We start from the raw sequence: 15,995 nt of genomic DNA, 5'->3' as shown, positions 1-15,995 counted from the left end.
TATGTACTTGTTGAACATTATAATTTTGTATCATGAACTTTGGAATCAGATAAAACTGACCTGGAACTCAAGCTTTAGTACTTAATAATTGTATGACTTTGAACAAAATAAACTCTCAGCTTTGATACCCACATCTATGTAATGGAGGCACTAAATAATAGGATTGTTGTAAGAATTAAATGAGCCAAACTGTATTAAGGACCTATCACAGAATCAGGAATTTAGTAAGAATTAGGTATTCTCCTCATATTTACCACGTAAATGATAAATTGCTTGGGTGGTTAAACTGTGCACTTTAAAATTGTAATTACTGCAATAAGGAGAAGCGCCTTAATTTAAAAAAGCCTCAATTTGTTGCGCCTGGCTGGCTTAGTCAGTAGAGCATGAAACTTGATCTTGGGGTTGTGAGTTCGAGCCCCATGTTGAGTATAGAGATTACTTTAAAATCTTGAAAAAGAAGAAAAGCCATAATTTTCAAGTGATTTGGTACAAAACATTAAACTTCTTGAAATGTTTTTCGTTTTTAAAACTTACTCCCCCCAATGGGCAAACTTTTCTATTTACTCCATGAGACTTCATGTTGAATTCTATCAGGAAAGAACAAGTCAGCGTTTAGAAAATGCTTTGAACCTTTGAAAGAACAGCAACACAGGCCATTCCAAAAGGTAAATAAATCTTTGTGCTCTCTACAGATCATTGTTTTTCACACATGGTCTTTGTCTGGTAGTAAAAATCAGTCTACTAATACGGGCTGAAACGTCCTTGCTTAATTATCGAAAAGTTAATGAAGTCTTACCTCTACTGCCTTCCAAATACAGGCATGATAGTGAATCATTCAGATCTGTAACTTCCTTAAACTGGTGTTTCTTGCAGTGTACTAAACTGCAATAATTGATCACCTTATCTGTTGCCATTTATTCTGGCTAGGTAGCTTTCATCTGGAAAAAAGAAAAAGGTGCAAATTTGTTTTCCATACTTCACCTGAAAATGTTATCTAGTCCAAAATACAATGTTTAGCTATGAAAATTGATGCTTTTGTACTAAGTTTTTATTCTAAAATAATGCTGACATTAGTGTCCCTTCAATTGAAGATGTTGTGATGAAAACTTAAGAATGTAGATATGGCCCCTCTCTAAGTGTCAGAAATGTTTTGAAATTGACTTTACTTTTATATACAAAGCAATGAGGCATAACTGTACTGAGGGGGCAGTTTCTTACCTTGTTTTATTCCAGAAGGTTTTATCATAATTCTACTCCCCTCAAATTATGCTAACCATCTCTAGAGCTTTAGGATGAGGCTATGGCTTTCAGCTTAGAATGGAAGCAACCTGATGTCATGTATGTCTGCGCTATTTAGTTTGCTTAAATTGTTGGTGATATCCTAATTTAAAAGTAGAGAAAGGGGGCACCTGGGTGGCGGAGTCGGTTAAGCATCTGACTCTTGATTTTAGCTCAGGTCATGATCTCACAGTTCCTGAGTTCGAACCCCGCTTTGTTCTCCTCCCCCTAATAATGCGGAGCCTGCTTGGGATTCTCCTTCTCTCCCTCTGCCCCTTTCCTGCCCCTACTCTCTCTCAAAATAAATAAAATAAACTTTAAAAAAAAAAAGTAGAAAAAGACTAGGGAGTTATATTTTCTGTGAGATAGTAACCTGGAAGGTTACATTTTGTCCAGCCACCCTAAACTTCCTTCCCCAGAACCTAACTCTTCTGGGCCAAGATATCAAAAATGACATTTTTGGTTTAAGGAACTATGTTTCCATTCCCCAAACTTGCACAACCTTCTAAATTCTGCATATTCTTTAAAGGCAGTGCAGGCTAATTCCCGCCCTCTAAAGCGGTCACCGCTGATAACCCAGTTAGTCATGAACTTTCTTTTTCTGAAAGTTCCTGATAGCCTGTATAGTCAGCATTATCAAATCTAGAACTTCTTTCTTCATTTTCATTACATATTTTATGATAATTGGCCAATACAGTGCTTTACAAGATGAGAAAGTCTTTTCATTTCTCCTTAAAGTCTTTCATTGTCAATGACATCTATAATTAGTAACCATTTTGTAGTTGAGGAAAGGTAACTCCTCCAAGGTCACACAAGTAATGTCTTGCTACTCTGTATTCTATCCCATATTTGCATTATGCTTAAGTCTTGTCTTCTCATCAAGCCTGCTAATATTATCTTCAAAAACCTTTTCTGATGAGAACTCCACATTTCAGATTCCACTTATGAGAAGCCTAGTTGCTAATTTACTCATATCCTAGAGGGTCTTTGTCATATACATGAACTGTATTTGTTTAAAAAAATTTTTTAATGTTCATTTATTTTTGAGGGGGAGAAAGAGAGAGCAAGTGTTCACACTTGTGTGCGTCCATGAGCGGGGGATGGACAGAGAGAAAGAGAGAATCTGAAAAGCAGGCTTTAGGCTCTGAACTGTAAGCCCAGAGCCCAACACAGGGCTCGAACCCATGAACTGCGAGATCGTGACCTGAGCAGAAGTCAGACAAATAACCAACTGAGGTACCCAGGCACCCTGAACACATTTCTAATTTTAGGCTTTTTAATAGTCATTTTAAAAAGTGGGAAGAAACAGATGAACAAGTGAAGTTAATTTTATTAATGTCTTCTATATAACCCAGTGTCTAAATTTTTAATGTTAATTTCAATTTCTAAATTTCAATGTTAATTGTTATCTGTGAGACATTTTACATTCCTTCTTTTCATACTGAGATTTTGAAATCGGGGGCACTGGGAGGTTCAGTTGATTGTGTTGTCTGACTCTTGAATTTGGCTTAGGTCATGATCCCAGGGTCGTAGGATCGAGCCGCAGGTTGGGCTCCACATTGAGGGTGGAGCCTGCCTTGGATTTTCTCTCTCCCTCTACCCCTCCCCCTCTTGCACACATGCAAGTGTGAACGCTTGCTTTCTCTCTGTGTCTCTCTCTTAAAAAAAAAAAAGATTTGAAATTTTGCATATATTTTACACTTATAGCACCTCTCATTTTGGGCTAGCCACATTGGAAGGGCTCAGTGTGACTAATGGCTATCGAGCAGCAAAGCTCAAAAGGTTTCTCTACAATGTGGTTGAAAATCAGCTTCTCCTTTCTGATAACAGATTAAATGGAAATTCTCATTAGTTCCACACCAGATGACAGAAATGAGTAATTCATAACTAACTAAAATAATAGGCTTAGGCAGGGGAGAACATGGATACCATTCATTCTTGTGAGTGATTTTATTGTTGTTAGTTCATTTTGCCCAGAAAGTCATAGTTCAAACAGGGAACCATACAGTTTACAAAGGCAATTCTTATTTCATGAAGCATAAGACTCTTAGCATTTCATTTATTTCAGTGTCTGTGTGATTTTTCTGGAATGCAGGTCTGATTATGTATTTTCCTTGTTCAGAATTGTTCCATTCTTCTTTACTTGTGTTTCCTGAAGTTGCCCACTGGAAAGATTCACCTGGGTACATAATTAAAATCCTCCATTCCAGGTCCTGCCAGACCAACAAAATAAAAATAGCCAGCTAAACTCAGGGGACCGGACATAGTATTTTTAGTAAGCACCCTCAGTGGTTCTTGTCATCAAACCAGTTTGGGAAACTGGATGTTAAGATATATAAAATCTTACTCCTTAGTGTTCTCCACAGGACTGCCCTAGGCCCCTAATTGGACCCCCACCCATCTGGGGTTGGATTGACACAGCAGAGAGCCCCATGTGCATATGCTATTCCTTCCGCCTGGAGGACCCTTCCCCCTGCACATGTCAATAAACTGCCAAGTCAACCTCAGGGTCACCTCCTCGGTGCCCACCCCTCTGCCCAACCATGGAAACTTCTTCTGCATGCCTCCCATTGCTCCTTGACATTCATACATTAAGGCCCTGAAGGTCAGTGGCTCTCACTGTGTGCACTGCCTCTCTTCTCACTGACGATAGGGCTCAGGACCTTCAGTCTGTTACTTATAGCCTCTGGTAAGGAGCCTTGCTCAAGGGAATAGTCCGTGACTGTCTTCGTAATGAAAGGCTGCTGATACGAGTCATAATAGCATCTTCACCTGTTTGGTGATTGTTTGCAGATTGTGGCATGCTTTGCATTCTCGTCTTCTCATTTAATCCTCACTGGTCTCTTGAGGTGGGACTGCCATTTCACAAGGTGAAATTTGAGAGGTTAAGTGACTTGCCCTATGTCCGATGACTTATAATTGATAATGCTGTAACTCCAGTCTGGGTCCACGTTGATGCCACGTAATTTCCTGGCAAAGTATAAGAGAAGCATAGATCTTGGATTCAGATTTCTGGTGAAATGGAGAAGTGATCTTTGTTTACTTTTGTGGGGTTTTCTTTTTTGCTCCAAATTTCTAACCTAAACAACTATTTCACCCAAGTTTGCACCTGGTATTTCACTGATCGGCAGCTACAAGGTTGTATAGACATTCATGTGAACGGTGAGCATGTGAACAATTGACAGAACCAGTCGCATGGAGTTCTTGGACACATTCCAACGGCTCTCCCCTATCATTTGGGAAAAATACCTTATTGGTATTTTCCATTGGGTAAAGGTACTAATAAAGTCTAACAGAATGTATACTTTTTTATTATCATAAAAAAAATCTGACCAAACAAGACTATGAGAAAATTGAGATGGTTTGTGATAGCTTAGAAATGTTGCTGTGTTTTTATTTGCTGGATGATCATGAGTGTTACTCCCCATCTATCAATGTTATTCACTAATCTTCAACATTTAGTAACATATTAGAGAAGCAACTCAGTCTCATAGAGTCAGTCTTTCTGTGAAATGTGAATCAGCCTGTGGTCTCACTCTATTTTAAGAACTGGGACTTCCTTTTTATCAGAGCAATAGGAAGAAATGCCTTTGTTTCCTCCTTTCCTAGCCAATTCCATTTTCTTTAGTATTAGCAGATTTTTATAGCTTACAGGAACTATTTCAGTTTTTTAACAAATTAATTGAGTAGTTTGAAAGCATACTTTTCTGTGTCTTGTTGGATTATTAATGTTGACTCATTCTATGGTAATGCTCTGGTAACACAGAAATGAAATAAGAGTCATTTTTTAAAACACAGCACATGTTAGCTTTGTGAAAATGGCCATTATTACTATTTAGTAGGTCCTGACCCAGATTTAAATAATGACTGCTTAGAGCCTCCTTGGAGGTGGCATTTTTCTGCCTAAAAAAGATTGTGGTGTTTCATGCCTTTGTTGGGGAGTCATGGTAATAAGCACCGCCCCCCCCCCAATGTTCTGTTAGGTATATATTTTCTATACCATTAGAATTGTAGCAATTAATAATATACCCGTGATCCTAGCTGCTTAGTTCATTTACTGTTCTGGCTTATAGATAAATTGAAGATGAAGTAAAAATACTGAAGCAAGAGCCACTGTAAAGACATCATTTTAAAATGCTTGCCCTTATGTAGTCAAATTTGATTAACTACTAGAAAGTACTAGGGATGGAAATATGAGGAGTTATTTTGTTGCTATTACTATTATCATCATTCTTAGAAATGTCTCAACAACCAAAATTTCATGAAATTGTGATGCAGCAGTTTATCTTTTTCTTTTAAGTTTATTTATTTATTGTGAACATGAGCCGGAGAGAGGGAGAACGAGAAACTTAAGCAGGATCCATACGCAGTGCAAAGTCTGACATGGGGCTCAGTCCCACAACCCTGGTGGCTCATTACCTGAGCTGAAATCAAGAGTTGGACAATAAGCTGACTCAGCCACCCAGGGGCCCCTATCTTTTTTTATATAACAACAGTAAGTCACCTATCATTTAACTCACCCACTAAATGGGTACAATGCACTGTTTTTCAGTATGTTCACAGCTTTGTAAACATCACCACAGTCACTTTTAGAACATTTTCATCATCCCAAAAAGAAACCCGCATACCCCTTAGCAGTCCCCTCCCATTTCTCCCAACTCCTCCAGCCATAGTAACAACTCATCTGCTTTCTGTGCATTACTCTGTTCTGGATAGCTCATAATGCAGTCAAGTTTCCCTTCGTGCCTAGTTCCATTCACTTAGGTTATATTTTCAAGGTTCATCCATGTTGTAGCATGAATCAGTACTTTACTCCTTTATGGCTGAGTCACTTCTATACCTAGACCACATTTTGTTCATCTGTTCAGCAGTTGATGGACATGTACATTGTTCCACTTTTCATCTGTTATAAATAATGCCATTATAAACATTTGTACATAAGTTTTGTGTTCTCATTTTTCTTGAGTACGTACCTAGGTACGAGTGGATTTGCTATGTCTGTGTTAACTCTATGTTTAACCTTTTGCGGACCTGCCAGATTGTTTTCCAAAGTAGCTGTGCCATTTTGCATTCCTAGCAGCAGTGAGTGAGGGTTCTGTTTTCTCCACATCCTCGCCAACACTTGTTATTATCTGTCCTTTTTATTATAACTATCCAAGCAGGTGTGAAGTGGTGTTTGCCTCTTCCTGACAGCTAATGATGTTGAGCCACTTTCCATCTGCTATTGGCCATTTGTAGATCTTCTTTGGAGAAAATGTCTATTGACATCCTTTGTCCATTTAAAAAGTTGGATTATTTATGTTTTTATTAATAACTTGTAAGAGTTCTTTACATATTCAAGATACAGGTTCCTTCTTAGATACATAATTTGTAAATACTTCTCCATTCTTTGTGTTGTCTTTCCACTTTCTTGGTGGTTATAGCTGTATACCTTGTAATGTACTTATCCTTCAGGGTATTATGCCTTATATGCTCTTCCACTGTCTGGGTCAGCTCCTCTTTCCATAGCTTCCTGGTACATTTCTCCATTAGAGCAGAGAGCATAGTGTGTTGATGCTATCCACTTAGGATCTGTATTTCCTACCAGAAGGAGTTGTGTCTTAGAAATCCTCATAAGTGTTGTTATGCCCTGCCTAACACAAAATCGCTCAATAATGGCTTGATGAACTATAAATTAAAATGAAGCTTGAATCTCAAAAATAAATTATCCAGATCAATAAAAAAAAAGCTAATAGAAAGTGTTCTAAAAGATCATCTTTAAAGAATCTGCACGTGGGTAGGAAGCTGTAATCCCTTCTACAGAAATAAGGCTTACACTTTTTCTAGAAATCACAGCTTACTGTGCTACTTTCACCAATTCCAGCCCTAATGGTTCTTTGGTACCTTGCATGACAGTGGTGCTACATCCTGTAGCCACCCGCGGTCCCAATGCAAGGACTGATATGGTGTGGGGCACAGTGCATCACTACCGGCTTCTTTGATATGTTCTGAGCAGTGGACCAAAATGTATATGACTATTATATTTTACTCATTTATTTAAACTCTTAAATTCGTCAGTGCCATTTCATGTTAGATCACATCTAGTGAGGTCATATGAAGAAAGCCATACCGCATGTGCTGGGAGGTGGCCTACTCTAACATTGTGCTACATTGTGGCTCTGGTATGGTGTAAGGAACCCAAAGGTTTTTTCTTTCTAATAAGACATTTCTTATGGTAGTACTTGTGTATTGATTTTTTTTTCTTACTGTCTTTTTTGTGGTCATTTCCTCATTTGTCTCCAACTTGTCTAAATTAAAGAGATGATCAAATGAATTCCCCTCCAGATTTTAGAGCATATTTTATTTTCTCAAAACCATACCCTAGGTTCTGGCCCTTCACCTTTTCCTTATTGAAAATGCTGCTAGTGTCCTGTTTTGATGAGGAAATTACTAACAATATGAAATAACTGTTACTCCCAGCAAAAAGAGGATGAGGGTTTTAACTGTTTAAATACAGTCCTCCTCAAAATTCCCTGGCTCTTGATTTTAAACCCTGAAGGAAGCAAGCAAGAGAAAAATCTAAGAATGAGGCTGAGGAAGGAACCCCACAGAATTTTTGTGTAGTTCTCTTGAGGTCTGTACTCTTAGCCACTTTTTTTTTCTTATTTGGCAGCAAAGCAGCTTAAAAGAAAAAAAGAAAACCCAGTTGACAGCATAAGACGATTGATTTATTTTTCTCTTAGCACAGCAAGATGTGCTAAAATTACCAAATCTGAAAAAGGCGTACTGAGATTCCTGAATGAAAAATCCCCCCCACCTTTGATTTCTTTTTTCTTCATGAGACAAAAATAGTTCTGCATTTGTGGGGGAAAGAGTTTGGCAGACACGGTGATTATAACACTGTATTGAAAAACACTTACTTTGATTGACTAAAAAAAGCTGCTGTTCATGGTAGTTAAAAGCCTGTAATAATGTTTTCACTCTGGTGTTCACCACACTTCTATGAGATTAGTAATAGGAACCCCCAATCTAGAGGTGAAGAAACCAAGACAGGACACCGAATGCTTCCTGTGGGGCACCTGGGTGGCCTTGTCAGTTAAGCGTCAGACTCTTGATTTCAGCTCAGGTCATGATCTCACAGTTTGTGAGTTCAAGCCCTGCATTAGGCCCTGTGCTGATGGTGTGGAGCCTGCTTGGGACTCTCTCTCTCTCTCTCTCTCTCTCTCTCTCTCTCTCTCGCTCTCAAAATAAAAAAATAAATAAAAAAAGAAATGCATCCTGTGGCTTCCCAGTCCTCCCCCTAAAGCCTTGTTGCCTAGAACGTGACATTATTGAGGGCCTTGTTTCATAGTTATTGTATCTTTTTTTGCCAGGAGAAAGTATTTAATCTCCTTAAACCTCAGTTTCTTTTTTTTAAAATGAGGATAATACTTGTACCTACTTCAATAGGGTATAGATTAGTCTTTGATTATTGCTAGCCATTATTAAATTGAGCAAGTTTCCTGACACCCCGTTCAGAACTTGACCAGCCTGCTGATTAAACTTGAGCTTGATGAAACATGACCAAATGTATGCATACATATTGTGAACTCAGTCTTTCGCTATTGAAGAAGGATAAATTAGAAAGGGATTGAGGAGGTGTTATTAGGACATTGATTTCTTTCTTTTTTTTTAAAGATTTTATTTTCAAGTAATCTCTACAACCAGTGTGGGACTTGAACTCACAACTCTGCGATCAAGAGTTGCATGCTCCACCTACTGAGCCAGCCAAGTGTCCCTGGGCATATTTTTGTATTCTATTAACTTTATTCATCTTTCCCAGAGTCAGTAAGTATTCGCTGAAAGTGAGGGCTTTTAGGGAATACTCACTGACTCTGGAAAAGATGAATAAAGTTTTCCGGTATGAGTATTCTTGCCTGGAGGTTAGCGCTGGGCCTCGGACAAAAACAAGCCAGAGTTATTGCTGTATCTCATTTTCTAAAACACACAGGTTCCATCATTACAGTCATTTACAGATAGCTTTGCATGACACGCCTTTGCTTTTGCGTTTTTTCCCCTCAATCAGTAAAAGACTAACATTCATCTTCCCAATGTATTAAAATCATCAGAGGATTCTTTTCAGGATTATAAGTGTCAGTAGAGCTGTTAGTTTGAACACTGTGTAAAAACTGAAGGCCAAGTGAAGACCCTTTGATGTTGTGAATAGAATAATAAAGTGGAATCTGAGGATTCCATTTATGAATGGATTATTTGAATATACAAGGAAATTATTTTTAGGCAGAGCATCTCTATAAACCCAGAAGCTATGTGTTTTACAAACTAGAAGTTTATACACTAAATAAAAATTACCAGATGTCAGTGTCTGATGTGCTTGCCAACTGGCACATATTTGGTGGTTCAGAAATCTGGAAGAAATGATGCTCACATCTTTGCCTTTCAAATTTGAAAGGGATAGTTGAGGTAAAATGCTGTTGAAAAAATTACAATGCACTTAGCTACCCAAAGATGTCACATGTTATCAATTGTTATCTTAAACGCCTTAATTTATTTGCCCTCATGACCATGCTCTTTTGCAGCATTGCAAATGTAACCCATATTTCTATCCTCATTTATTACATTCTTTCCTGGGACTTGGCCCATTCTTTTAAAGGGTCAGCAGATTATGTAAAGAACCGATCTGGATCTAGCAGTCTCATAAAGGTCCAAGACAGAGCGAAACGTAAAATAGGATTTGTTACTTTCGTCTCACATGTACCCACACGCCTCAGTAGTTTTCACAAAATCGTCAAATAGATTCTCTTCTTTCCTTAGAAATCCGAGCTCAGCTGGTAGAGCAACAAAAATGCCTGGAGCAGCAAACAGAGATGCGAGTTCAACTTCTCCAGGACCTCCAGGATTTCTTCCGGAAAAAAGCTGAAATTGAGACGGAATATTCTCGGAACCTAGAGAAGTTAGCAGAAAGGTTCATGGCAAAAACAAGAAGCACCAAGGATCATCAGCAGTACAAGTAAGAGAGATTTGACTCAAATTCATCTTTCCAAGGTGATACCCTACCTTCTCACCACCCTTTTTGGTTTTGGAATGTTCCATCTTCGGCGGATAAGCTGTCGATCGGAATATCCTCACAGATGAAAGCAACTCTCTGCATTTATAATTTGTGAGCACCAGTGTATTACATTTTTAAATCTCTCAACGTTTTTTTCTTTCTAATAAATATTTATTTGTGAAGGACTTTATATATAAGAAGAAAAGGTGTGTGTTTATAAAATGCCTGCTTACAGAAAAATGGGAGTTGCTGTCTACTCTGGAAGATATTTCAGTAGGCACATTTATGATGGCTGCTTCTCTGAGCAAGGACCTCAGGGTTTCTGTAGTGATTTTGTCTGAAAATGAGCAGTAAGGGGTGCTTGTAGTTTAGCTCCCCACCCCCAATCATGTTTGTGATCACTGCACTTGAGACTGACTTTAAACTCAGGGTTTTTAGTAAAATGTTTATGACCAAGTATAATTAAACCTTGAATTAATTGTACTTAATTTGTTTAAAAAATACATACAGCTTTTCTCATAGTGAAATTTACTTTGTAATTTAGATCCTAGAGGCAGAAAAAGAGCAGTAGGCAACTTTAATAGAGTATATACGAACTATGACATCGCTAAGTGCAGGATGCCATGGAGAGATCCGATGGAAATCCATTTTATAGTGGAGGTGGGGAAGGGAAGGCCAAGGAAAGGCTGTGGAAAAAGTGATATGTAAGTGCAGACATGAAGGACTAGTTGGCAAGTTGAGGGGACCAGAGCAGATGTTCCAGCAAGGGGAACATCCTGTATCAGGGAGCAGACGGAAAGGGAGCAAGGCAGTTGTGTGGAACAGAAGGAGTCAAGTGGGAGCAAGTAGTGAGATGGTAAGCTGTGTCATGCAGAGACAGGAGGAGGGGGAGAAGGGAAGGCAGCAGAGGCGAGGTGCTGGCAGAAGGCAGAGGAAGAGAATTCCCAGTTTTAAATCTTGTCGGCTCAGACAGAGGAGCGGATGCCATGTTTTTTCCCTTCCACCACCAAGTGGAAATATTCAATCCACAGGTGTAAATTGTACCAGATTCAGGAGGCCTGTAGGTCACATTTCACAGCTTGAACTTTGTCCTGACTACATGAGAAGCATTTGGAGAGTTCTAAGTAGAAGAGTGAACCAACTCAGACCTGCATTATAAGATGAAGACAAAGACCCCGGGTAGGACTGTAGACTGGAAGAAGCCACAGGAGAGGGAGGAGAGCACGTAGGGGGTGCTCACTAGCAATACAGCAGGGAGAAAGAAAGAGATTTGTTTAGGAGGTATTTAAAGGGCAGCACCGTCTTTACTTTCTGGAAATATAGTAGACTAGGCGATCTGAAAAGTATTTCTGCTATGAAACTTCCAGAAATGCTGATTAAAATATAATGGACATCACTATAAATGTGTGACTGAACTCATAGGAAAGTAAGGGAAATTTCCAGGGGCCAAAAGAGGAAGAGGGGACTGTAAACTCAAAGGGACAGTTACAGCCACCCTTAAGTCCCATGTGGGGCAGAGGATGAAGCGTGTGCAAGGTAGAGAGGTGGAACAGAGGGCCTCCCCACTACCAACCCTATTGCATTGTGCCCCAGCCTAAAATCCCAACCAGCGGAAGTACTATCTGTACGTTGGTAAAGCAGAAAACCCCCCTACCTCCTTGTAGCAACACAGGGTCCAGTCTGCTCAGGCTGAGCTCCAGACTAGAGGGGGCTGCAGAGAACCTGTCTTTGTTTTCACTGTTGGCTTTGGAGCACAATTCTTGATAGGGGGAAAAATTTTGTTTCTGATGGCTAATCTCTAGTGTTGGTCCAATGTAGGAATAAATCTTAGTGATGATTCCCAGGGTGGACAAATGTCAAACGTACTTGACAGAGACTAGAACTGGAAAGGCGACTGGACCCAGTACTGAATTCACAGTAACTGTCCCTTTTTAAAGTGATTACAAACAAGAAGACAGCCCATTCGTCCAGGCAGTAAATATTTTTGAACATCTTCTGTGTTCCACGCTTGGTAATCGGTTGTGCTGAAAACCTGTATGGACCAAGGCACCTTAGTCTGATCCCTCAGTGGTTCAGCTGCCCCTTTTTTCTTTCTCCTGGTTTGTCCACATGTTTTTTTGTCAAGAGGTAAACAGTTTGGAATTTTCTTTGATTTGGGCTCATTGAATTTGGGACTGAAGATAAGTCTACAGAAGGGCCAAACGAGGCGTAGGAAGAAACTCAAAGCCTTTATGAAAGCATCAAACAGACCTGGTTTGAATATTGGCTTTCCTGTGCGACTCTGGTCAAGTTGTTTAACCTTTCTGGGCCTTGGCTTCCTAACTTGTAAAATGAGATTTGATGACCATTAAATAAGAAACATGACAAAGTCCTTGATGTGATTGATAGCCCGCATGAGTTATGCACTCTGTGTCCCTTCTTCTCTTCACCAAACAAATGTTAAATCTTTGGCAGTTCTCAGCTTTGGGATGCTCATTGTGTAGAACAGCCCTTAACTTAAGTTTGCCACTGACAGAAGACCAAGGCTTAGATCAGCCTTCCTGGACTCAAAGACTCTGATACTAGTTTGGTCTTCAGCAAAGCGCTAAGCTTCACCTCTCTCACTGGTAGAGGGCATACAAAGAATTTCTGCCTTAAACTGTAGTGGTAAGGATTATGTAGAGTTAATGTGTGTCAAGTCTTTAGACCAGCCAGCCACTAGATAAAAATAGCTAACTTTGTAGCTAACTTTGTTTAGCACTTATTGTGGATCTAAGGCATTATAGTAAGCATTAAAAACTATATATTAACTGAAATCATCCTCATAATAATCTTACAAGTACTGCTGTTTTACCTACTCTACAAATGAAGTTACAGAGGCATAGAGAAGTTGAGATAATTTGGCCAAGATCACATAGCTAGTAAATATAGTTCTGGGATTTGAACTTGGACAGTATAGATTAATATTCTATGCTCTTGTGTAGTATTTCTTATAGCAGGTGCTCAGCAAATGATAGCTGCTATTACTGTCATTGTATATTATTGTCTCTTACTATTAAGGCAATAATGCATGTTTATTCAGCGAGTGAAAAATCATTTATTTAATGCTTAACCTGGGCAGGGCACTCAGGATACAAAAATATAGGAAACGTTCTCGAAGTAGGAAATGTCAAAGTAGGAAATGTTCTCAGAGAATTTATGGGTTATTTCAGCATAAAGGATATACATAAAAGTTAATATATTAATGTAACATTTACCTCTTAGGCTGGCTAGATAGAGACTGTCAATAGAAAGGCCTGTATTGTCTGCCACAGATGCAGTGTCTCTTGCTTGATGACTTTGATTAAAAAAAAAAAAAGGAAGTCTAGGTTGGGGGTGTAATTCTAGTGTGCCAGGGGGCTTTTCTAGTGGGTACCAATCCTAGGACCCTGGAACAGAGGATTTTCCCCTTCAACTGTTTCTACTTCCATCTGATACTTGTAGTTGCTTCCAGAGAGGATTTGGATTTGATTTAGTGTCAGATCTTGAATCTGAGGAACTTAGGGGCAGAAAGAGTTGACTTAATGATTTCTTTCCTAACATAATTAATGTTCAGAATCATAAGTGATTGTGAATAATAAGGTAGCATGTCCAGTACAAATGGCACTAGTGGCCCTACGTAGGATAAACATTCTTATGCCTTCTTTGTCATTTTTCAGTTAGACTTAAACTAAAGTCTAACTTTAAACTAAAGACCACTGTCTTTTTTTTTCTTTTCTGAAGCCAGTTGGTTACCGTTTTTTGTTTGGAGGTATCCTTTAAGATTTTTTTTACAAGTTGTCTTGTGGTTTATATTCACTTTTAGCTTTATTCTCTAGACTAAAACAAGGTGTCGTTACAAATCTGAAATAGTTTAATGACAGGTAATAAGGCAGTAAACCTCTTGGTTCTATTCCTGAGCCTTCAGACAATGTTGTAAAGCTGTGATTCCCAGGAACACTTCTTGGGAAGCTGGAGTTTATATATCAGGGGATTAATGAATAATCCTCGAATGTATGTCCCATGGAAAGCATACCTAGCCAAATCTCTTTTCCAGCAGCAGACTGGGCGTTCAAAGCAGACTTTGTAAGCAGTGGCAAACCACAGTCTGTCTGTGAGACAGTAGTCAATAGATTTTTATGTAAATATCAACTACTTTCTTCAATGGATGTTGAAAGCTGAAAGCCTGCCTGAGTACTGTGTGTGTTAGGGTCCCATGGCCCTTGTCAGGAGTGCGGGTTTGACTGGTGTTCTTAGTCCAAGTTTTTTCTTCCAGGCCTAGGGAATTGCTGGCTTTCTGCCATCACAGCCTGGAAGGCTGATGTGCTGGCTCTCGAGTAGCCCAATGAGCAATGCCCAGAGTAGGAAGAAGAGCAACAATACCCATCTGTTGTGGCTCCTGCTTCGCCTTGGTGACTTCCCCCAGCTGGTTGGGGCAGCTTTGAAATCGAGGGTAATTCTGTTTTTCTTCACTTCTCAGGAAAGACCAGAACTTGCTGTCTCCAGTGAACTGCTGGTATTTGCTTCTGAACCAAGTGAGAAGAGAAAGCAAAGACCATGCAACTTTGAGTGACATCTATCTGAACAATGTGATTATGCGTTTCATGCAGATAAGTGAGGATTCCACCAGGATGTTTAAAAAGGTACATTCCATCAATCCTGCCATAATGTGCTTTCCTGTAAGCACAACTGGGAAGGGTCTGGTGCCTTCATTACTTAATTGTACTCTGTTAAGTTTTAGCTACAAAAATAAAAGGAGGAATATTTTAAATACACAGAACAAAAAGTTTGACCTGAGCAGGCATGCTCACAGAGTTGTAAATCACTGACTCTGTGAGCAAAATTTTGAAGTGAGATGTACGTGCGGACTGTACCTCTGTCCTTAGGAACGCATTGGCTGTAGTTAGGAAAAACCGGACCAAAGAGGAAAAGCCTTAAATTCTGTGTTTTGGGCCCACACATGATCAGACACTTCTGAAAAATAAGATAACCAGATGTGCTGCTCTCTTGGAAAAATGTGACTATGATTTTTTTCTTGCTCTCACCAGACTAGCAGCGGAGGCGCTGAGAGGGTGACATGAAGAAAATTCCACAGGGCACAGAAAACTCAGTCTCTTATATGCCAGAGAGCTTCCTCCTTCCCAAATCCATTTTAAAAATAGGAGCTGGGCTTTTAAGCCTTCTTATCGTTGTTACTACTCTCAGCCAGCTCTCAGTAATTTTATTTTTGTTGAGAACAATAACAAGATTGGACCATATCCTGTGTAGAGAATGCAGCTACTTGCCCAATGAGAGGAGCTTTCAGTTTTTATATTTATAGGACAACAGTTCTCCCCACCTCTCCTCAGCTTTGTGCTAGTGGTGTTTGGTGCCTATTCTGATATCTGTACTCTATTCAGCAAGTAAGTATTAGTTTCAGAAAGTGGGGGAAAAGAACCCCCTTGTAGATTAATGACATATTTATGTTTCAAAGGGGCCCTTGAAAACAAAGATGTAGTGTTAGGCAGGCCAGCTGGAAAGCCTCTTAGCCATGTTTGATGTATCCACATTAGGTTCTATGTCTGACCTAGAAATGGAGTTTAGCAGACTCCAGGTCCTCTTCTGCTCTGTGAAATAGGGGGGGTGTGGAAAGTGTTTCAAACAAAGGAGGATCTTTAAAAAAATCTTGGAAGAACATATTAAGAAATCAGGTAGA

At 39.4% G+C, this 15,995-nt stretch overlaps 1 protein-coding gene across 1 annotated transcript in view; it reads left to right on the top strand.

The window, feature by feature from the left end:
* SRGAP1 (SLIT-ROBO Rho GTPase activating protein 1) overlaps nt 1-15,995 on the top strand; it is a 281,502-nt gene that overhangs the window by 125,258 nt on the left and 140,249 nt on the right. Inside the window, exons 2-3 of the mRNA XM_077775205.1 lie at nt 10,069-10,264; nt 14,781-14,943. Of these exons, the coding sequence (XP_077631331.1) occupies nt 10,069-10,264; nt 14,781-14,943 (359 nt within the window). The remainder of the gene's footprint in view (nt 1-10,068; nt 10,265-14,780; nt 14,944-15,995) is intronic.

The sequence above is a fragment of the Crocuta crocuta genome, unplaced genomic scaffold (assembly GCF_008692635.1).
Source record: "Crocuta crocuta isolate KB4526 unplaced genomic scaffold, BGI_CrCroc_1.0 scaffold97, whole genome shotgun sequence".
Classification (NCBI taxonomy): Eukaryota; Metazoa; Chordata; class Mammalia; order Carnivora; family Hyaenidae; genus Crocuta; species Crocuta crocuta.
This window is presented reverse-complemented; position numbering and strand designations above follow the sequence as displayed.